Below are 22,228 nucleotides of genomic sequence, written 5' to 3'. Positions count from 1 at the left end.
GAATGGCGTCAGTCTCATCGAGGGAAAGAGTGGTTAACGTGAAAAGTGGGATCAATAGAGATACGAAGTAGGGAGGGAAGAAACAATATAAAAATAAAGTATGTGCTAGTGCGTGGATCAACCTTTCTAAAGGGTGGCGATAACGCTAGTGGATTAAAATGGACCTTAGCACAACGCCACGAAGGCCAACGGAGGGTCTCAGCAGCGAGCTTCAAAAAACGCGGGTAGCCAAAAGTGTCTTCAGCATAAGAAGCCTGGTAGATGTGGAGGATGCTGCTGACCATTTGCCGATCAACGAGGATGCCAATGTCCAAGGTGAGTTTTACCGCTTTCTTCTTGCTCTGCAAACGAACACACGTGTCATTAAAAGAGAACTACTAGAGGAAACTATGACATACACACATAATAATACATAAAAGGGGAGGGGGCAGATGCGTGGTCAGACGGGAGTTTCGCTTTAGCCGATATGCTAAATAGCTGGAGGACAGGTGAGATAGCGAGCATTGCGCGGGCGGCTTTCACGGGGAAAATAAATAGCGAATTACCATTTGGTCGTCGACGATAAATGAAACGAGTTTGCGCGATAAGAAAATCTCATTCTAGTCCAATGTTATCAACGTGTTATCGAGTAATTAACAAGATAGGACATCGTATCGATGAAAGGAATGGCAAAAGAGAGAAAAAAAAGAAGCTTTGGCTAGATATGATGATTTCTTTATGGAGAGTCATAAATAATGTTGCTAAAGCCATTATAATACGCAACTGCGAGCGTCGACAATGAAGGCGATTGGTCAGCACGTTAGAGCCTCCACTAATTGTGTTTTATTAGCGCGCTCCCTTTTCCTTATCCCCCCCGCAACAGCCAGTCAAGTCAACAACATCTCTGCGATCTCAGCAGCTAACTAACCTGGCGGCGCATTACTGCATTATTAGCGTGTATACATTATAGTTGTTTCTTTCAAATCGAATCTACATAATATGTAGTATAAAGAGATTAGGTACTATTCTTGCGTGACGTGTTATTAGCTGATTGGTTCATTAATCGCTCTGTCGATCCGAAACAGTCAATGACTCTCCCACAGAACCCTACACCATATATACACCTCTGCTTAGGAAAGTAATCGCTAATTGCAAATAAGTCAAACACTCCATCCAATTAAGCTTGCTTCGCTCCACGAGCTGCTTTTTGTCAGGTTTACGGGTGTAACGACCGATTTCTAGCAATGAATGAAACGGACAGAAACTGGTTGAACGAATGAATATAGTATAGTGGAGTGAATAAAATGAAAAGAAAAAAGATAGAAAAAGGTAAAGGTTGAAGGGTTTAAGAGTCGAATCTCGAGAGAGGCAACAGGCCTGTGGGTTTATGCTATTAAAAATGTAAATATCCGCCGGCGGCTCGTTATCGGATGTAAATATGACGGCAGCTCTTGGGTATATGGGGAGGGTTAGGGGTTGGCCGCTTCTTTGTTTCGTTATTTATTGGAATGCGGAGCAGCATTGGTCTCCCCCCTCCCCTTCCTCACCATCTCTCTCACTGTCTCTCTCTCTCTCTCTCTCACTCTTGCTCTCAAATCGTCGTTCACACAACGTTTCAATCCAAAGTTAAAAATTCTAATATTAATAAGCCGAGGTCAGTTGGTATGGCGTGCTAGGAATGGCGCTGTATGCCAGTCGTTATAGTTAATTAAGGAAAGAAGCCTTATAAATATCTTGCGTAAATACTCCAGCTGACATAAATTTAATTTTCTATTATCCGCCCAGCTATCCCGCTTTATCGAATGGTCCAATACATTTTTTCTGCTTTCTTTTTTCTCTCCATCTGTATCACGATTTCATTAGCATAGAAAGGAGTGTGCGCGTTTAAAGTCGAGATAAATTACTTTTGGCGTTCTTATTTTATTCCACTCTATGCTGAAAGAAAGAAAACAGAGCTTTGTAATTACACCAAATTTACATGGAAATTCTTTTTCCTCTAATAATATCAGAGATCGTTACTACGGACATTTAAATTTACTATGTATCATAGTAACGAAATAAATAAAATTGAAATTTCATTTTCATTGCGGTCTTTAGAAGAAATGTTTATTCTCATTTCAGTCGTATAACTGTCACTTTTTCTTTTAATCAAATTCAAAAAGACTGTGCAGCAGTAAATTAAGGACGAAGATTTTTATACTAATATTAAATATAAACACACACCTACACAGAGATTCGTGAATTTATGTGTATAGGTACGCAGGTGGATAAACCTTTACCTTTTAATGCCTTGAGGTTTTTTTTAGGCCCGAAGGCTTGATATATGACTCAATAAAAAGAGAGTCATGGCGAGCTCCAAGTAAATATCAAATGCAAAGCGCTCATCTCGTTAATTTCTTCTCAAACTTATGAATAGTGAGGGAGAAAGAAAGCACCTATAAAAGAGAAGAACAGAGAAAGTAAAAGAGTTAATTGAACCTGTTTTCGATAACGAAAACGAGAATGTGTGCCTAATTTTGCCATTAGTAGGTGTATAACCCTAGTGGGACACGGATCTTTTTGAAAATTCGTGCTCGCAAGCCTTTCTACTTACTCAATTTCCGGGGGCGAATAGCAGCTTATCCAAGGAAGCGGAAACTACTAATTAACAGGCGAACAGTCCGGAAATTGGCCAACCATTCTTGCGGTACCGAAACATCCAAATCGTTCGCAGTAGAACTGAAAAAGCAGGAGTGTAACTATTTTTGAAGCTTAATCTTCCGAATAAAATAATATTTCTCTTTCATGCCACGCTCTTACCGCAAAATTTGAATAACGTGTTGAGAACGAGGCGTTATTACAAAGTAACAGTATGGTTATCAGATTTCGCTTTTACTAGAAAATTACATGGATTATCGGCAGGTGCGCGTCTTAATGACTTTCCTAAATTATAGCGAAATTACCTTGTCCCGAGAACAATAAGTGATGGGGTACACGGAGCAACCAGAGCGAAAATAGCAGCACGGTGTGAATTTAGTTTTGATATTTAACTTTATCTAGATGAGGTCTGTTCTTTTGGCTTCGTCGCCAGGAAAAATATAGAGACCAATTGGTTTATTGTTACTCTTTCTCTCTCATCCCTTTGTGTCGCTTGTGTCATCGTCATACCGTTTGCTTGTCATTAGTTCCGCGCCAGGAACGGAAAGCAGCGCAATTCCACGAGGCCGTTCTCCAAGAACGAAAGTCAGGCTAAAGCTCCCAAGGTGTTCGGCATGAAAGGACGGTTGCGGGAGCGGGAGCGGGAGCGTTTAGCTCGCTCGGGAATGAAATTACGCAGACTGTCAGGTGCCGCCCGCCGCTTAATGACATTTTCCAATGAGCGACTCTTCACGAGCCGTGATCCCTCAGCCGTGAGTCATAAGCGGAAATAATAGTGCATACTTGACCAGCTTTACATTATCTGAAGAGAAAGACGAAAACTTAGATCAGTATAAATGGTAAAAGAAGCAAGTATTCTAATATCAGTATAGTATATGCATATGTATGTGTTTGTGTATGTATATATATATATGCACATGACCGAATACCAGAAATTCCAAAGGAAGAATTCCTTCGGTCCTCTGGGCAGCGACACACGACGCCACCGAGCGATATCCCAATGTATTTTTAGTAAATTCTGTTAAGATAGGACTTATTCGTTTCACCTTTACGATATGCCCAAAGCAGCACTACTACCGAGAAAGAGACACTTTTAACGAAACCCCTTTGCGTTCTCCTCCCTCGGAGACTAATATTTCTTGAAATATTATCTAACCAGACGCACGGTGGATTTTGCCAGCCCGCATGGCGTTGACGAGAGAGGTAGTCGTCACACGTGGTGCTGGTCGGTCATGCTGTCTGACGTCGAAGCCATTAGCCCGTCCATCAGGTTACCTGTCCTGTAATACAAACAGCAGAGTCAATAATTCTAATTTAGAAGTCAACCGAATTCCTTCTCCCTCACGTAAACACGTACTCTTTGTCGACATTTCTTTTTTTTTCTTTTTCTTTCGGGCGAGTCTTATCTGGTGGACGGGTGCACGCACCCGCAATGAAGAGGCACTTACGATTAGACCACTCGGAGGGTCCACTTACTACTTGGGATATGCACCACTAAAAGTTCTAGCTGCTCGTAAATCGAAGCAGCCAACGGAACGATAACTCGCTCTGCTCGTTGTTTGCCGCCGCCATATAAAATAACCAAAGCTAGCCTGAAAATACCTACTTTCATTGTCAAAAATCCAAAAATTCCATTTAGTTTTACATTTGAGAATGTCGTGTTAAATTTTGTCCACCTATCAATGACCATAAGAGGAACTTAAAGTTCATCCATCCTCTCGTGTCCCTGGTTAATGGATTCGCAGAACTCGTCTCAAATGTTTAATCTGCTTCGCATTAAGAACCGCACTTTCAATCGAGAATGCATCAAATTTCGTAACACCATTGTCTCCTGGAAACTGTTAAAGGTCAAAGAAAGGCAGTAATAAAATTATTCTTATTTATCGTTAGTTTCCCTTCCAACAGCTACACTACATCTTGAGCAATTTATTTTGACACTATATGTACGTACCTTTGAACCATCCAATTACAATAAATCTAATGTACATTTATATAGATGAACAGTACGTAACATTTGTACTACTCAAAAATGCAAACGTCAAGCTTTTTTCGCTATTTCTTTTCTACGAAAATTGTTGAAAGAAAAACGATAAATTCTATTTTTCGCCTCACCAAGGCAACTCGATGTGACTCAACGTAATTCAGCATATCCAACTCAATTATAATAAATCCAATGTACATTTGTATAGATAACTGTTAGGTATATCACGTTCACATTAATTTTCTACAAGCTAAAATACCAAATGACAGAATTAGCAAGTTCTTTTCTATAGGAAAATTGAAAAGAAAGGAACAATTAATTTTAATGATGCCCATCTCACCGATGTAATTCGACGGGACTCGATGGAATTCAACATATCGAGTCCAACTGCCGGGGGAAGATGAGCAACAAATTCCATGTTTCGATCGGTTAAAGCTCGTACGACGCGACTCGAATGGCGTACTAATTTTTCCTTCCTCTCTGTCTCTGTCTCTCTCTCCCTTGGTTTTTTACTTGCCAATCAACCGACCAGACGACCAGATTGAGATATATATATATATATATATATATATATCCTTAAATACTTGGCGCTTTTTACCAATAAGGAACGATTTCGCGTCGTATTACCTGTAAGAGAAAATCATGATGAAATAATCTTAGTGCTTATGCAAAGAAGAAGCGAGGCTCCATTTAGGTATTTAAGTGGCGTCGCTATTTAATCGCGCGAGGAGCATTCTGAAGATCTGGTTTTTTTGATGGACTTTATCGCGAGAAACAAATGACTGGTCCTCGCATAAGCGCGATAACTTGCCCCAAACTTAAGCTCTCCAAATACTTTGCTGGATGCTCTCCTCTCTATCAGCCTTTTTGCCTACATGTATATCTACCTGTCTGCTTATGGCTAGAAAATAACCCACCTTTATACATTCCCCTTGATATCTTTTACAGAAGACAATCTTATCGGAAAAGCTTGAAGTACCTTTTTCGAACAAAAAAAAAAAATTCCTAAAGGATCTTAAATTGTTTCCTAAATTTGCACGCACGCACAACAGATAAACACAATGATGAATCCTACTATTTACGATTTGTTAAATAGCCTTGATGATCAATCAAGAGAAAAAGACGAGCAAAGAAATCAGCGATTGTCGTAATTAGCGTGATATAAGTCTTACAGAACGACGTCTATCTACATAATTAGGAAAGCTTAACGACGAGGCGCGTATGATTATGCCCGATGCATAACGTAAAATACAACGTTGTCATTTGGTTTAAAGGCTTAAATGTTCTTCATTTGACGACGCTTCGTCCCATTAATGGTAACCAATCGAATACCAAAGTGCTGTTTTTCAAGGTACATGACGCGTATAAATCTGTATGGTACTTGTTGCGTGCAGAGCGATTTACGTTTACGAAACACCAAGAAAGTACAATGAAAGCAACTATCATAGAAAATAGAAATGTTATAGTATAAAATTAAATCGTGAACTGGACTAGTATTTACGTTGAGGCGTGCGTTGCCGCCGTCTAATGAATATTCGTCACGAATGTGGTAGTTAACGTGACTGCTAAAGCTGAACGTGGAAGAGATGTCGATCTGACATACACGTGAGATAAGCGCGACTAATGGCTTTGTTGAGGGCAAATGCATTTAATCGGCGACGCGATATTCCTAACATAATTAGACGATCGTATTACTCTCATTTGATCCGCCCGGTTAAGCCTATGATAAGAGTCTGGTTAATAAGCTAACAAATTTTAATCAATTAAACAAACTTTGTCCGAAATAAGGTACAGTAAAGTTTGCTCAAAGTTGGCAGAAAGTAAGCGATAGCTCATTGCTAACCGGTGAGCGATAGCGTATACAAGCTAAGCGCGCTTTAATTGCAATTAGCATACTATATCACGATAAGAGGCATGGAGTTGCCTTGTAAGTTTCTTATTTGCACGCGACATCAGCAGCGGCAAAGCAAACTAGCACAGGATACTATTAGCGTTGCTGTCAATAGTTTCACTATAATTGTATGTATATATATATATATATATATATAGCGGGGCTAGAGGGAGAGATCCGGACTGACCGCAGAAACAGCGGCAGCAGCAGCAACAGCAGCTCAAGGCAGATCTCCTTATCGCGACACAACACTCTATACTAACTATAGCAATATACCGCCATCTTTGACGGCAATTACAATTAACGGCAAAACGGGGATGTCGTAAAATGCAATTAAATATTATTACCTTTCCTATAATGGCCGTTGAGTACGAGCTCGATCGCGGCCATGAACGCGCACACCGCTTACCCCTCTTTATTATAATATTTTTTTTCATATTTTCAAGCGAACACGTCAGTATTCTAAAAGCGGCCATCGTAAATAATCATTCCTTCAAAATTCAAAACTCCATTTAGTGCCAATCAGAAAGTCCATAGGCATTCGTTAACGCGAATAAAGCTATAAATAATGTTCTATACTATATAATTTCAGAAGCAGAATACTCTTAGTGTTTGGAGTAACGTAAATCCTCTTCATCGCAGGGCCGTAAAATACGGCAAAATCTCTTATACATAGAAGAATGCTCTTCTTCAAATTTACAGTACATGCACGACTAGTATACTCTAGTATAAAGATTGATCGTATCTCTTGGGTTAGCGTGACAAATGGACATTATTGGCCACCGACCAAGTAACTTTACTCTCTATGCTTATGGCCACAGTGAAAATAAGCGATTTAGTGAAACAGAAATTCAAGTTGATTAAACGTAAATCGATATTTAAAAGGCTAAGGTTGAAAGATGCGATGTCATTGATAATCATGCACAATCCCTTTCTTCTTCTTTTTCATTGCTTTTCGAAGCTTCCAATGAAACTACGACGACGACGTCTCGTTCACTTTCGTGACAGCCCCCAATTTTTCTGTAACGCCGCTTGTTGCCATCGCCACCACACCGTTTTAGCTGGTTTTAGCTTCGTTTCGTTTCGTTAGCGTGAAATCGCTGGGAGAAACGATATCGATGCACGCGCGAGCGCGCGTTGCCTACAAACAATTAAACAACTGCTATTGGAAAGTACCAAGGGGGATTTTGCACAGTGAACAAATATAATAAACAATAAATAAATAGTGGACTATGCGATAATATTTTATTACCTGAAAAACCTGACTTTAGCGTCGTATAATTCGAGAGACTGGTTACGAGATTTTCTGCTGCATGACTGGACCCACCTTTAGCAGCAGCTTTGTCTCGAAACTTTTTTCATACATTTTGCAAGATTAGTTGGCTGTGGTTTCCGGTCCCGATTTCTTTTCAGACTCTGCGATCCCGTGTACCGTCATTAACTGCTGCGGACCGAACGGCCATTTCCGACTATTGTCTCAGTTTCATCCGGATCCTGGAAAAAATTAGTCTTCTATAATAATCATTCGTATTGACAGTAGTAAGTTGCCGTGAGTAGTTTTGTTTTCCAGCAGTTTTTCTCGACAATTAATCTTGTCTTGCTTAGATTGTTCGATGGATGAAGAGTGGAGGAGAGAAGAGTTGGAGAACTGAAGAAGAAGAGGAAGATGAAGAGGAGGAGGAGGATGAGGAGGGGTAGGAGGAATAAGAAGAAAGAAAATGATTAGTAGTATAGTAGATGTGGAGGCTAGTAAGTAAGAGGGAGTGAAGGCCGGGTTGGACTGCTGTTAATAACCGTTATGGATGGGTATATGTAGCAAGCTACATAATTATAGGCTCGAATACATTGCTTACTGGCCGGTGCACCCGAGCACGCCCTCTGTTCTCCTTCATTAAGGCCGCTGTGGACGGTAGCCGCCTGTTACCCTGCAAAGCACATCGCCTCTTTTTTGCCAATGCACGCGTCTCCCTCTTCTAGCCCCCTCTTATTGCTTTTATCACGCTCATCAAAATCCATTCGTTCCTTCCACCGACGACGTCAGCATCCCTCTCGTCTTCTTCTTATGCTTCCTCCTCTTGAATCTCTTCTAGAAAACGTGTATAGTAACTCTCCTCCTCTCAGTCGCTCCATCTTAATCCTGACAAGAGATTTCGACAATTGATATAATAACTTTTCACACGACTTTTTCCCTCTATACAAATATCGAGAGCGTTTTGCAGGTCAGGCAATGATGAGGGTGTTTAGCTCGAGTGTTGAGAGTGATGACGCGCGAGAGGAAGAAGGCAGGCCGGGGCAAGCAGGCCGGGGCAGGCAAGCAAGCAGGCGAGCAAAAAGTGAAAAAGGAGAAAAGTAGCTTAGCGCGAGGCTGCAGCCTATTAATAAGAAACCCGCGTATCTTATTGGGTGTTTTCCATGCGGATCGGATCGGTTTGGATCGAAGCGAAGCGGATAGGATCGATTACAGGAGATGCTTGCACGAGGATCAGATGGATCCCTTCTTCTGCTTCTTCTTCATCTTTTCCTCTTCCTCTTCTTCGTCTTCCTCTCGCTCCAATGTCTCCGCGCGATTCTATTATCGCTGCTCCTTCTCGCTCTTTTCAGTTTCCTCTCTGTCTCGACCGTTCTTCCCGAGAACGCCGGGCTCAGGACTATCATTTGTTAAGCTGGACAGCTTAGCCCCGTCATTACGAGCAATCACACTTGATTATTTTTGTCTACAGAGTTACATCTCCAAATGTTCCTTTAAGCTACGAGATTAGGGTTATACGGCAAAACGTAGGGAGAAAAGAAACGAGGATCGAAAGAATCGCCAGCGATCGAGACCGATTTTCTCTTGATTGCTGGGATAGGATGCGCGCCGAGCTCCGATGGGATGGAACTCGATCTTCGTCTCTCGTCCGTTCTTCAATAATTTTCAACGCATGCGCATCGATTTCTATTATATACCAATGGTGCTGGCTGCTGCATATAATAAGCTCTGATTTGCGATAAAGGGAGCAAGAAAAAACCTTGGATGGTTTATATTTCTCTCACTGTTATAGTCTCTCAGCAGCTCTTCATGAGCGCAAAACTCTTTCTCGATTAATGAATCGTGACTGTCTTTTTCCGTTGGAGATGTTCCTTCTTCTTCTTCTTCTGCTTGGCCTATTGTAGAAAAGAAAATGAGTTGGCATTATTAAAACGGGCCTGATTTCTTGTATTCTCTCCCCTTTGCTTAATTTCTCCGAGCTGCCTACAAAGGGTACAAAGGGGGCGTGGCGAGTTCCCCGAAATGAACTTATTAAGAATACAAATAAGCGTGTATCGCGCAGAGCAAAGCGCATTATAGTAGAGAAGGTAGTTCAACATTGTCTCAACACGGTGGCGGTTAACTTGCCGTGAAATTGCTACGAGTCAAACTGACGCCGGGTAAATTCGCAGCGTCATCGGTGTGCTCTACCTCTACAGAGAGATCGTACCCACTATACGACCTATGAATCATCCATTAGTGCCATTTACGTATTTTTTACTTCACTTCGTTGTACTATTTGCACGCAGTGCGTTGCGTTAATGGAAGCACCTTCCTGTCGAGTTCTTCGAATTTGCTTGCTCTGATTTCCGCACTTTCCTCTACACTCCTTTCCCTCTTCCTCCTCCTCTCTCTCCATCTCTGTCTCTGTTATCCCTGTTATTAAGAGACTATATATCCAGACTGATGCCGTCAAGAGGTTGCGTGGGTGGTCGCCTAAGTAAAAGAAACCAACGACACATTTGTAAATTCTGTGGAGAAATGCGAAAATCACCGGAAGTCGCTACGTTTGAAGGATGAAAATGTGGTCGATCATCAAATTATCGGTAATATCGCTAAACCAACAAGATCATATGGAAAGACGAAGATTTGACGTGGTGCGAAGCATCGAGAGCAGATTGCAGGAGAAACCGCAAGTGGAGATTTGCGGCTTTGCGTCGTGTAACTGAAAAGGGCAGCTGACTTCAGAGCTGAGGGGGAGAGAGAAAGAGAGCGAGAGTCCACAATGCAGTGAGGATAAAGAGTGGTAAAAAGACGTTCTCATTGAGCGAGCGCTCGTGCGGTTCAAGCGTTTCGCGTCGAGGCGAGATGCAAATCGAAACTCGATCATTATTGTTCTTCCTCGTGCAAATCGTGCAAATCGTTCAAATCGTGCAAATCATCCCTCAACGGGTTACCAATCAACCATCTCCTTTCTCCACTGCTCTCACTCCATTATAAGCAATGACTTGATCCGTTCAATATCTTACAAGTATCTCGGATCGTCCGCCTACCCTGCCTGTCTGCCTGCCTACACGCTGCCGATGTACTATGTATATTACCACTGATTATCCTTAATTATCTTGAGCATCGCATGGCATTCTACCTTGCTCCTGAAATCAAAATAATTCCAATAATTCCTCGTGCAAAATTAACTACTAAAATTAACCAATCAAATGATCTAGCTGTTAGTACGTTACCACCGTGTATATGCAATCATTGCTCTTATAAAGGATGCTCGATATTTTTTTCTTCTCTCAATCGATCGACGATTATATCTACAATCTTCTCTATTCAGCTTCATCACCTTGGTCGGCTTCTCATGTTCCATTGGCCCTCCTCCAGGGCCTTCCTCTTTCATCTTAGAACTCTTATTCTCCACTGTTGCTACTGCATTTTCTTTCATTTGCCGAGTCCTTCGCTCACAATACCTTCTCTCATCTGGTAGCTAATTTCCTTTTCGTATCTACATCTTCATCGACGACCTCCTAGTGGCTCCTTCCTTCACCAGTAGATATCGTTTTATTACTCAAAATCCTGTAACATAAAAAGGACGACGATGCAAAATAACTTTCCCCAATTTATCTTTGCCACGAGGCTACCGGAAGCTAATTGTCAGTAATCAGCAGTGGTTAACAATTCGATTAACGAACAATGCAACCTCACTTCCTCCTTCTTATATAGTTAAAAGCATTTTTCTGTTTGCTACTGCGGAAAGTCAACGACGCAACTGCTTTAAGCCACCCTTCTTCCTTATCTTCCTTTTGTTTTTATCTCCACCGTCTCTTATCCTGTAGTATTAATTCCAGTGTTGTATTAGTTTCGTTCGAGAACCTAGCTTCTTCCTCATAGTGTCACCCTGGTGATGAAATCTCCTGGACTCCAAAGCTGTTGAATGAAAGCACGGATGACAAAAATTGAGATCTTAAAGAAAGGAGGACGGTGAATATCATGGGACGGGCTGTGGAGGGTGGAGGGCGGCGGCGGTGGCGGCGTTTAAACAGAAAATTTTCATTGGTCTAACCGAGTTAACCGAGGCGTGGCAGTTGCTTCGTAGCTGAGGCAGGCGCACGAGGAGAATTGGTAATGGTAACTTGGAGTGCAAGGCTACCACGAGAGAAACAATAAGAGGAGAGGAGAATAGGAAGAGGTGGAAGAAGATGAAGAAGAAGAAGAGGACGACGAAGAGGATCATGACGTAGAAGAGGGAGTGAGAGAGATAGAGAGGGGGAAGGGGTGGTTTTACTCTTCAATGGTAGGTGAAGGAGAAGTAGGGGGGGGATGACATTGGAGAGGGTAGAGGAAACCTTGAAGAGGGGATACGAACACTCTACTACTCTCCAGCGTTATTGAAGATGGTCGTGTGTGGTGGTGGTAGTCCGTTGGCAGTTGGTGGTGGTAAGCGCACCAGGCAACCAACTGCCAACTCGGCAAGCAAGCACAGCGATTCGCGCAGTCGCGGCGTTAAATTCTCTGTCACACTCTAGCCCCGTTTCGAGAGCAACGGTGAAAGGTGCTTTGTTAAAGAGGGGGAGAGGGGGAGGTGAGAGGAGGGAGTAAGAAGAAAAACCGCGAGAGAGTGAGAGAGAGAGAGAGAAAGCAAGCGAGCAATATAGATCCACAAGTGTAAGCGCAATCGAACAAAAGGAGAGAAGAGAAGAGAAAATACAGAAAAACAGTTGCGTCGAGTCGCCAGATTTTTCCTCTGCTGCTCTTCCCACGTGGCCATCAATGACATTTTTCATCGTTAAATTTTCTCTCCCAGTGAGTTTTTGTCGTTGTTTCTGCTGCTGTTCATCTTTCCCTCGTTAACACTCTTTGTGTATTAAAAAGTGTTCGCCCCACGTCAGTTTCCTTTGTTTTTGGCTGAAAAGTCAAATAGTTACTCGGTGCATCGTGAATCTATGAAAAGTAATCCTGTCGTCTAAGCAAGGTTGGTATTTTACTATATAGCATGGGTGAAATAATTACCATAAGATTTAAGAATCCATTAATAAATATTGCGTTCCTCTCCGAGCGAGACAAAACGTTTCGACTCCAAAATTAATTTGTACAGTAGAGGTAAATTAGGCGGGAATACATAATGCGTATCATCTTTCATCCTCGTTTTCTACTTGAAATTCAACGTGCATCCAACACAGAAGATTATGACTCGCGCTGACAAGCACCATTATGATAAGACTTTTTCACTTATCTTTTATCCTAATTACTTGGCAAGTAACTCTTCCGATCGGTAGAAACAAGTTTTGCCCATAATTAAAATCTCCCTTTCGTTTATAATTAAAGCCACATTGCGCATCTGATGGGTTTACCCACACGCTGACAAGATCCATTATGATAAGGCAGTTTACTTTTTTATTTATTAGCCTCGTGTGATTTAATGACGATATACGTTCCTCTTGAGACTCTTTTTATACGGAGAGAATTTGATCGATACGATAATATCATTGCAATTAATAGAAGGTAACGATTGCAAATACTACTACTACTATTACTACTACTACTACTACTATAAATATGTAGCTACCTAACTCAGGTGTAAAATGTTTGTTCGGGTGTTCGGTCGGGGACCTTGCAAGACAGTCTCATCAGATAGCAACAATAAATAACTTGTTTCTGTGCCAGAGCTAAAAGCATCTCACCCACCGGTATCATCCTTCTTCCAACATTTCTACAACTTGACTCATCTCTCAGCTTTTTGTCCAAATGTATTCTTGTACCTGAGCGTACCACTGACTTTTCACTATTTCTTACATTTATCAATAATGTGAATACGCAAGGAAAATTTTATTGAAAGCATTGGTAATGATGATTGATCCGTGTCTGTTGAATCAGGTAAAATCGTGTTTTCGATGTTGCGGCGAGTGCACCGCTTGTAAAATTTCTACCTAAAAAGAGAAGCGCCCTGTTATTTACGGACAAGTCTGTTAGCCACTAATCCAATCGGACCTTTCTAATGTTCGAAGACCACTCTCCACCTTGTTTTATCTCTTTTGCTGCACGCCTCTCTCTCTCTCTCTCTCTCTCTCTCTCTCTCTCTCTCTCTCTCTTTCTTTCTCTCATCCCTTCTTCTTATTTCTCTTTCCCCTTACATAGTATACTGCTTATTATAAAACTCCGTCACTTCCGCTTTGCCAGTGGTCGAACGATCCAAATTTCACAATGGAATATTCGTCCCACCGTTTAGTAATTACTATGACAATTCGTTAAAACTGAACACACTGCAGAAAAAGATGAAAAAGCTTTTTATTCAGTAACGAGACAATTATCGGATAAATCCACTCGTCTCATAGCTATACGGTAAATAATTTTCTTTCTTGCCTTAAAATCCACAAAGCAGCGTCACGCTTCTCCTTCGATTTTGGCTTTATGTAGTGTATTATATAGCCTTGAGTTTTTTTTCTCCCATCGACCAAGCATTTTCCAATCCCGTTACTGTCTTTTCTCTCCAATTCAATTCGCTTCGCACGAGATGCACGCATTTTGTACAGCTACAGTACATGGTATTGGAAATACGTTACCTGCAAAAATACACGTACTATATTAATAATTGAATTTTAAGAAGTTATCACTTTTCGAGATATACTCACAATTTGTAATGATGTAAGAACTTGCAATGGATTCCTTGCGTCATTGGTCCTTGGGCGCGCGTGAAGAAAACGAATTAATTAAACACTCGGCAGCAGCAGCAATATTATTGTTACCTGCAACAAACGACGCATTAATAATTTCAATCACGATCAGAATTAACGCTATTTAAAATTAACGCTCCGATACATAGTAATTGCATTTGAAATTCTAATTCTCGCTGGAAAATCCTATCGTCATCGTTAATAAAACGAGTTCCTTAGCTTAGTAAATATTAAGAGGCTGAGGAATTCCACGTAAGGCAATATAGCAATACGATTACATTAATTGAATGAAATCTAATTTTATCGCTTGAAAAAAGTTAAAAATGAAAATGAACGGTGTGTTATCCGTGGCTACGCGTTACGAGCGTCAATCCAATTTGGTTTACGCTCTAATTAACGTATCGATGGAGTGTATATCCGGTCGGTGAGAAAGCTGCCCGCCGATCTTTTTTACCGATAATCTATGTATAATAATTCAAGCTAAAAGGAGAGAGTAAATAAATAATTGAGGCGACCGAGCGCGATTTTCTCCGCTTGAGTGAGCATCGTTTTTCTCAGCGATCTTACTCGCGTAAACGACCGCAACAATTATCCCACTGACGCTTATGTGTCAATAAAAACATGATCGCGTTATCATCGTGTCGTAACGCGCAAGCCTTTCCGTCCTTTCTTCTTCCTAACAGGTCTCGTATACATACATATGTACATATTGTACTGCATACTAGTAACAAACATGGCCGCCGATTCTATTCTCCTTCTGTTTTGAAAATAACCCCTCTCTCCCTTGGCTTCCCGACTGTGTGTCGACGCAACGGACATTTGCTTATTTCTATAGAAATTAACCTCAACAACCCAACTGCTCTCGCGCTCAGTCCCTTCGAAGAAAACGATCAGTGTCGAGTTCATAGGGGCTTTATCTCAAAACGATTTATTATTAGCACTAGTAAACATTATAGCAGTACAACACGTACCCACATACATTCGACGAGGTCAATTATTAACCGCTGCTAAGAAGCAAGCGCCGTAACTTCTTACCAATATTACATTTATTGGCACAGTGTGCCGATGGATTTCTCGTTTAACTGAAAAAGCACGCGAGCAATTCTCGACAGTTATTAACAATTATTGCGAGATTGCGATCTTGTTCGAGTTAATTAATAGCGAGTCACTTGGCAAGGGCATGCTTTTCCAACACGCAACAACGAAGATTGTGTCAGTAATTAGAGAAATTGTCGTAATCAACGTGCTCACTTGCTACATTGTAACGAGGAAGCAACAGTGGCTCTATAAAGTGCTGCTTTAGAACACTTTTTAACGTTACGTGCACCCCCAGTGCCCTCTGTTTTTGTCTTCCTAACCTAGAAAGGATGCTGCGCGCGTTCTCATCTCTGCAAAATGGCAATTTCAATTCTATTCGAGCTAATTAATGTTGAAGCAGCACAGGAAGGCGCAAGATAAGCACGGAAGAAACAAAAAATTGCAGATAATTAAATCAATTACCTTAATCACACTTTACGATCTGCCACTATGCGAACAACAACAGTATATATCGCTTAATAATGACAATTGCACGATGGCTCTTTTGATTCTATAATATTGCACTAATGAAAAATTTCTTGAAAATTATGTTAAGGTAGATTGGATATGGGATGTATAGAATGCGATGTGGGTTAATGTAAGAAGGAGAGAGGCTTGCTTGCCATTAACTGGAAGCTTGCTTGGGGATAACCACTACCTGCCACCAAGGCAAGCCTCATTTTCTCTGCTTGGACCACTATGAGGTTTTACGTATGTTTAAACCAAAAGAAATAAGAGTTACCCATGCATTCTCTCAAGGATCACGAATTTAAAGCGTTTATTGGCGCAAAATGCACCTGGCAATTTATTTCCCCAAATGCTACGTATCACTTTGTATCACTTTCAAATGGTACTTACTGATAATTGACGAATAGTGTTGCAATGCATCTCTCTAGTCTTTCAAATTGTCCTTTGTTGATGCACCATCAGACAACAGAACCGCTAAATTCATTTTTAATGACGGATAGCTGCTCCTCCCAATGATAAGCTGGTCCATTCTTTGTCTAATATTTTCTCATCCCACAAACATTAATATTATCGTCTTATAATTCAGAATTAAAAATAGAAGCAAACGACACTTGACGAGTTCTCTCCGGGATCTGCCCTCTGTCTGCCTGCATTTGCATGTTCCCGTTCGACGATCACTTCCGTTGACGCATGCGCAATTTTTGAAAAATTAACCAATAACGAATTAGTGAATTTTCGACAGCTTCTAATCTGGAATTCGAATTTTACCAGCGTAATTGCGCAGAAATTAATTACTATGAGAAAGAGAGAAAAACGAGACAAAATACCGGGAAAACGACTGAACTAATTATACCATTGACCGGTTACTTCCGTCGTCGGGTTAACCATCCCTCCACCGTCTCTGATTGGTTGCGATTGATAAATAATGTTGTACGTAGTATTATACATAATACATAGGGGGCGCCAAACAATGAACAATCAACTACTGGCTGTTTTAAACGCGGGAAAATGAGAGACGAATTAGAATTTGTGATTTGATCGACATGTTGGAGTCTATGGAGAAAGAAGCTCACGGGAAATGATTGTGGTAATTGCCAGGTGACTCGTGGAGTAAACTAGTTTGGTTAAAAGCGATAAAGATGTAAGAGAAGGAGCTGCTGAGAGCGTTCGGTAGCTTACCGGGAATTGACTCGTCGCGAGCGAATTCCAGTGTAAGAGAAAGAAGAACAGATGGCGGTTTTATGTTAAATGGATTAGACAGCGGAATGCGCGCTCTGGATGGATCTTCTCGGAAGACACCGGCTATGCGATGCGAGAATCGGTCTCGATACTTCGAATCCCCGTGTGTCGTCGCAACCGTCGCAACTTTGAAAATTGAGCGTCGCTAATTGCCGTGTCTCAGGCCCTTAATTGGCGAATTCCCGTCATTTCTACGTGCAAAAAGCTAATTTCTTGGTAGTGCTGAAAATCTATCCGAGAGTTTGATGTGTATAGTGCATGAACACTGTATATAGAGCTACGACGTAAATATATTTGGCAGTTGAGAGCGGAGTGTAGATAAGATGAGGAGGTTAGGATGGTGCGAGGAATCAGTCGATTTGATTGGTTGTTGGTCGTTGCTACGACACTTTCTCTGGGCAAATGGGCATGCGGCATCGCGTCGCATCGAGAAGATAAGATCGGTGTGGCGTTCGACCAGCGAGGACCTCCACTGTCGAATTCCGGTGCGGCCGATCAAAGGTTCCGATACGACTTCCCGGAACTGGGATAATTCTCTTCTCGCGGAGCACTTCGTCGAACAGTTGAAACAATGCTCTCCGGCGGATCAAGGCAAACAGGCTGAATCTTTCAATAGAAGAGTAGAAAAGGAAGAACGATCATCATCTAGCCTGACTAATTAGTTTCAGTGGCAAAGGGTCGAGCATGCGTCGCCTCGATGCGCATGGCTACCTTTTCGGAAGACAAAGCTCGCCACACTGTTCGTTGTGATTGTTGTGACTGTGTTGTGACGAGGCAAATTCAATAATAATTGCGCGCGGCATTCTTGCACCGCACGACGATCAATAATCTTTCTAGACAATATTATGCAAAAGAATGGCAATTGCGCGGGATAAATTAAGTTTCGCAAGAAATTTTCCATTGCACAACGCGCCTCCGTCTAATACGATTAAAAAGCCATACAACGATTACGCTCAATTATTAAGAATTACAAGGACGGCAAAAAAGCTAATTATCCGCCATTAATCAAACGTCTTCGCGAGCCTATAAATATGCTTCCATAGAGTATTACGAGTCGTTGCTCGCACCAAGGGACGCGCGGGACTCTTCTTTTTTTCATCGACCTATCGGATGCTCGGCGATTACGTAATTGCAGCCTACGGTGTTGACAATCGGCTTCTAATATTGTCAATTTCAAAGCGAATCTCTCGTACGATCTGAAATTACGTTTAACGGCAGGTCAGAGGGAGGAAATTAGCTCCGGCCTATGGATGTACGCTGTAAAATTACAGTGTTTACGCGAATTAGATTTCGCTTTTGGTAATTTTCGCTTAATAAGCTGAAGAGAAAAAAGTAACGTTATATTATAATATACTACTATCTAAAGGTACTTGTTAAATTGGATCATTATCGAAGCTAAGCTTAATTTTTTCTTGTATATAGATAGGTCATTGCGAGGGGGCAGCGGCGAGCAGCAAGCGGTGTCCAGGACGAGCCCAGCAGCCACTAGTAGTCCTCCCGTTCAACAACAACAACAACAGCAACAGCAACAACACCAGCAATCAATTTCGGAAAGAAGGACAGCGCAAGAAATGGGCATCTCCAGCGAAGAATCGAGAGCCGACGATGAGGGTAACCACCCTCGGGTGGCACAGGCACCTGCCAGCCCGGAGAGCGAAGCCGAGGTCGATGACTTTGCACCAAAGAGGAAGCAACGCCGTTACAGAACGACCTTTACCAGTTTTCAACTGGAGGAATTGGAAAAGGCATTTTCCACCACTCATTATCCCGATGTCTTTACTAGGTCTCTCATGTGTTTATATATATATATATATATATATACTGTATATAAATGTTTCACTCTTTTTCTTGCCGCGTCTCTACACTTATTGTTAATTGGATTTTACGCCAGCTTATTACAAGTTTGTTTGTATATACATGTATATGAAAATATATAGTATAGTCGTGGTTCTTGGTAAAGGCTAGATCATTGGACGGTTTAACAAGGATGATTGTTTCCAGTGATCCGCATGAACCAGGGGGGGGGGGGAAACCAGTTCCTCCCCCCTCCTTATTATAGAAAGGAGATTGCAGCGCGCAACCGTTCGATCCGTTAGGACAAATAAGATTAGTGTACGACGAGAGTTAATTAGTTGGCTGTCTCGTGTATAGCGCTTTCTCCGACACAGTGGCGTGGCCAATCGGTAATTGTCAAATGGCAAAAAGGAAATGCTTTTTGTAGAATTTCCTCGAAGCAGCGAGAGATCGCATTGCGCGATGATGCTGCCGCGTTAAACAATAATAATTAGGATTGCGCCACGACGGACAATCACGGCCGTTCCGCAGCGGTGACTGCTTGCTTGCTCGCTCGCTCGCTTGCCTACCTGCCTGCCTGCCCCTACCACCCCGACCTCCCAGGTTAATTAGATAATGTAATTGTCCATCAAGTAATTACCTGAATTAACCGCGCGCCTAGCCTATTGGATTTTACAAAATGCACAAGCTACTCTCGTTCTTCTTTCATTCACTTATTTCTCAATAATCTCACGTGTAGCCGTGTATCATTAACGCGGCTCTCCACCGACAATTCCAGCTCAAACGAGTTTTACGGGATTGCTATATTATACACGCAGCTATCGATACTATATACTTTCATTATTCTGGCAAATCAAAAATCCTTTTACGTGCTGTTAATGCCAGCAGCAGCGGAGAGCTCTACGACTTTCCGAGAAAACTTGGCCGTTCCCAGGACTGGCAAGGACACTCACGAGTTGGCAGAATGCCAGCAGTGAATGAGTGAACGGTTCTTGCCTCTATGATAACCGCCGCCGCCACCACTGGCATAATTAAGCTTAACCGCGAAATTCCGTGATCTTATTAACTAAGAGAGTGAGAGAAGAAAAGACTCGTTCTCGCTGCGCGTTGTTTACATTCGCACGGCTAATGTGTACATAATAGAGTAGGGGGCGGGGGAGGGGGAGTGAAGAAAAACATTCGAAAAGACAGACTAATAACGGTTCTTGTTTTTCTCATTTCCAGGGAAGAGCTCGCCATGAAGATCGGTCTGACGGAAGCACGGATACAGGTAAATAGATGGAGCAACATTTACTATATATATATATATATATATATATATATATATATATATATATATATATATAGAATTTCTGCGGAAAGAAGAAAATCAATGTTGCACAATGGCGTTTATTCCGCGTCCTCTGACATTTCGTTGAGATAATTGCCACTGGCAAATGGATATTTTATCCTATCTCGAGGTAGATGATCGCTGTGTCGAGTGTCAGAGAGAGATTGCATATATATATATAGGTATATAGTAGCGAGCGAGAAAAGAGAGGACGAATCCAGGTAGGTAGGTAAAAGGGATAGAGAGGAGCCAAAGGAAAGAACGAAGCAATACGTTGCGTGTGTTAGCTCTTCATCACAGAGAGCAGCGAGGAACATCCAGCAGTGTTATGTAGTTGCGTGAACAGCTGGCTAATTTGCTCAATTAGTTTAATTTATTCTAGGTATTTACGCGCTCTGCCCCTTTTCCTTTTTACCGTTCCTCTTCTCTCTCCTTACCTTACCCTTCCTTCCTTCTTCCTTCTTTCCTTCTCTCGCTCGTCACGCCCCTTTCGGCACCGAGAAACATTATAGCTTTGGCTCGGGAGCGACGCGTTCGTAAAAGTCAACAATTGAAAGTTTCTGTGAAAAAAGCCGATTTCCAGCGGTTCATTGGATAACTTAAATTGCTCTGTCATCGCATAGATATATATTTATATATATACATAGATATATACTGTTGTACAAGATAGATTCGAGTCACGCACTGACGATTGGTTCTCTTCTTTCTTTCAGGTCTGGTTTCAGAACAGACGAGCCAAATGGCGGAAACAGGAAAAAGTTGGGCCACAAGCTCATCCGTACAATCCGTACCTAGGCTCGGCAGGGCCACCGCCATCGGCCGTTGTAGCCCCGAGTCTTCCAAACCCATTTGCCCACCTCGGCAGCTTCGCAGCATTGCGTAAACCGTTCGAGGCCTTTCGATATCCTACGCTGGGCCACGGTCCGGTTTTACCAGCTGGCTACTCGGCTCACTCTTATCATCGTGGCCCGCCGGCCCTGCTGCCACCTGGTATGCCGCCGTTGCCATACGCATCGGCCGCGTCCTTCCAGAGTCTGCTAGCAAACATCTCTGCTGGACAGCGTCCGAAATTCGAGCGACTCCGAAATTCGCCGCCGCCACCGCCTCCACCTTTGCCGCCGCCAGCGCCACCACCGGCGCCACCGGCACCACCGGCACCAGTACCACCGCCTACCTCCGCACCACTACCTCATCTCCCGGCTGCCGCCAACTCGCCACAGGGCTCGCCGACCGGAACTCTGCCCGATATCGATAGGAGGACCAACAGCATAGCCTCCCTCAGGCTCAAGGCTAGGGAATACGAGCTACACTTGGAAATGTTACGCAAAAGTGGTGACCTCATTAGCTGAACCTGTGCATCACACGCAATCATCTTATTTCAACCTACGCACTATTAATCTCATCTATTTATTATTCATGTAATGAAACAACGAATTCCGACGTTTCTACCCCAAACTCCGTCCATGTCGTTTCATTCGACCCAAACACAACGAGATAGCAACTGCAATTTCCAAAATCTCTTTTTCCACATAACGATACGTACTTTTAGCGATTATAGTATAATTTTCCATTATAACTATATTAGTATGCATTAGACGATTAGTGGGTACTATCCAAGCGTAATTTTAAGATCCTGTGAAAAAGTCCCGTCGACTTTAATTGTACTTGATATTTTATTTTACAACTTCTTAGCAATGAATAAATGGCTATAATGAAAATAACGCTTCATTTGCTTGTTTTCTGCTCTCCAAGGGGAAGCATCGAGGTTGTGCTCCGAATGCGGAGCACGTATTTTATCGAAGAAGCGAAATTCATCGCGTTGCTCGGCCATTAGCAAATTACTACGGTGTAAACAGTTGGACGATGCCGGCCGGTGCAGAGTAGCCCTGTAGCGCGCAAAACTAGCGCGTGCAGTATTCAAGAGCTATATAGG

At 42.2% G+C, this 22,228-nt stretch overlaps 1 protein-coding gene and 2 long non-coding RNA genes across 3 annotated transcripts; 1 reads left to right on the top strand and 2 right to left on the bottom strand.

The window, feature by feature from the left end:
- Positions 1–22,025, top strand: LOC136776833 (homeobox protein aristaless-like). Its single transcript, XM_066732713.1, has 4 exons — positions 1–315; positions 18,594–18,954; positions 20,190–20,235; positions 21,009–22,025. Exons 1-4 carry the CDS (start codon positions 159–161, stop codon positions 21,642–21,644), a joined length of 1,200 nt encoding a protein of 399 aa, XP_066588810.1. The 5' UTR covers positions 1–158; the 3' UTR covers positions 21,645–22,025.
- LOC136776834 (uncharacterized) lies at positions 2,935–5,559 on the bottom strand. Its single transcript, XR_010823156.1, has 6 exons — positions 4,938–5,559; positions 4,568–4,847; positions 4,293–4,454; positions 3,974–4,208; positions 3,663–3,896; positions 2,935–3,418 (listed from the first exon to the last, which is right to left on the bottom strand). It is a non-coding gene; the product is annotated as an uncharacterized lncRNA (long non-coding RNA).
- Positions 7,151–9,083, bottom strand: LOC136776835 (uncharacterized). Its single transcript, XR_010823157.1, has 3 exons — positions 8,342–9,083; positions 7,741–7,982; positions 7,151–7,629 (listed from the first exon to the last, which is right to left on the bottom strand). It is a non-coding gene; the product is annotated as an uncharacterized lncRNA (long non-coding RNA).
- Positions 22,026–22,228: the final 203 nt, after the last annotated feature.

The sequence above is a fragment of the Prorops nasuta genome, unplaced genomic scaffold, assembly GCF_024137725.1.
Source record: "Prorops nasuta isolate Cenicafe-Biocafe unplaced genomic scaffold, Cenicafe_Pnas_1.2 PNAS00010, whole genome shotgun sequence".
NCBI lineage: Eukaryota > Metazoa > Arthropoda > Insecta > Hymenoptera > Bethylidae > Prorops > Prorops nasuta.
Note: the sequence above shows the minus strand (reverse complement) of the source record. Positions and strands in the feature narration are given on the sequence as shown.

Excerpts from the sequence above, each read along its gene's own strand:
- LOC136776833 (XM_066732713.1), top strand. The coding sequence starts at position 159 with ATGGACCTTAGCACAACGCCACGAAGGCCAACGGAGGGTCTCAGCAGC. Across the intron at positions 316-18,593 it reads CGAGGATGCCAATGTCCAAG|ATAGGTCATTGCGAGGGGGC; the intron begins GTGAGTTTTACC and ends TCTTGTATATAG. Across the intron at positions 20,236-21,008 it reads TGACGGAAGCACGGATACAG|GTCTGGTTTCAGAACAGACG; the intron begins GTAAATAGATGG and ends TCTTTCTTTCAG.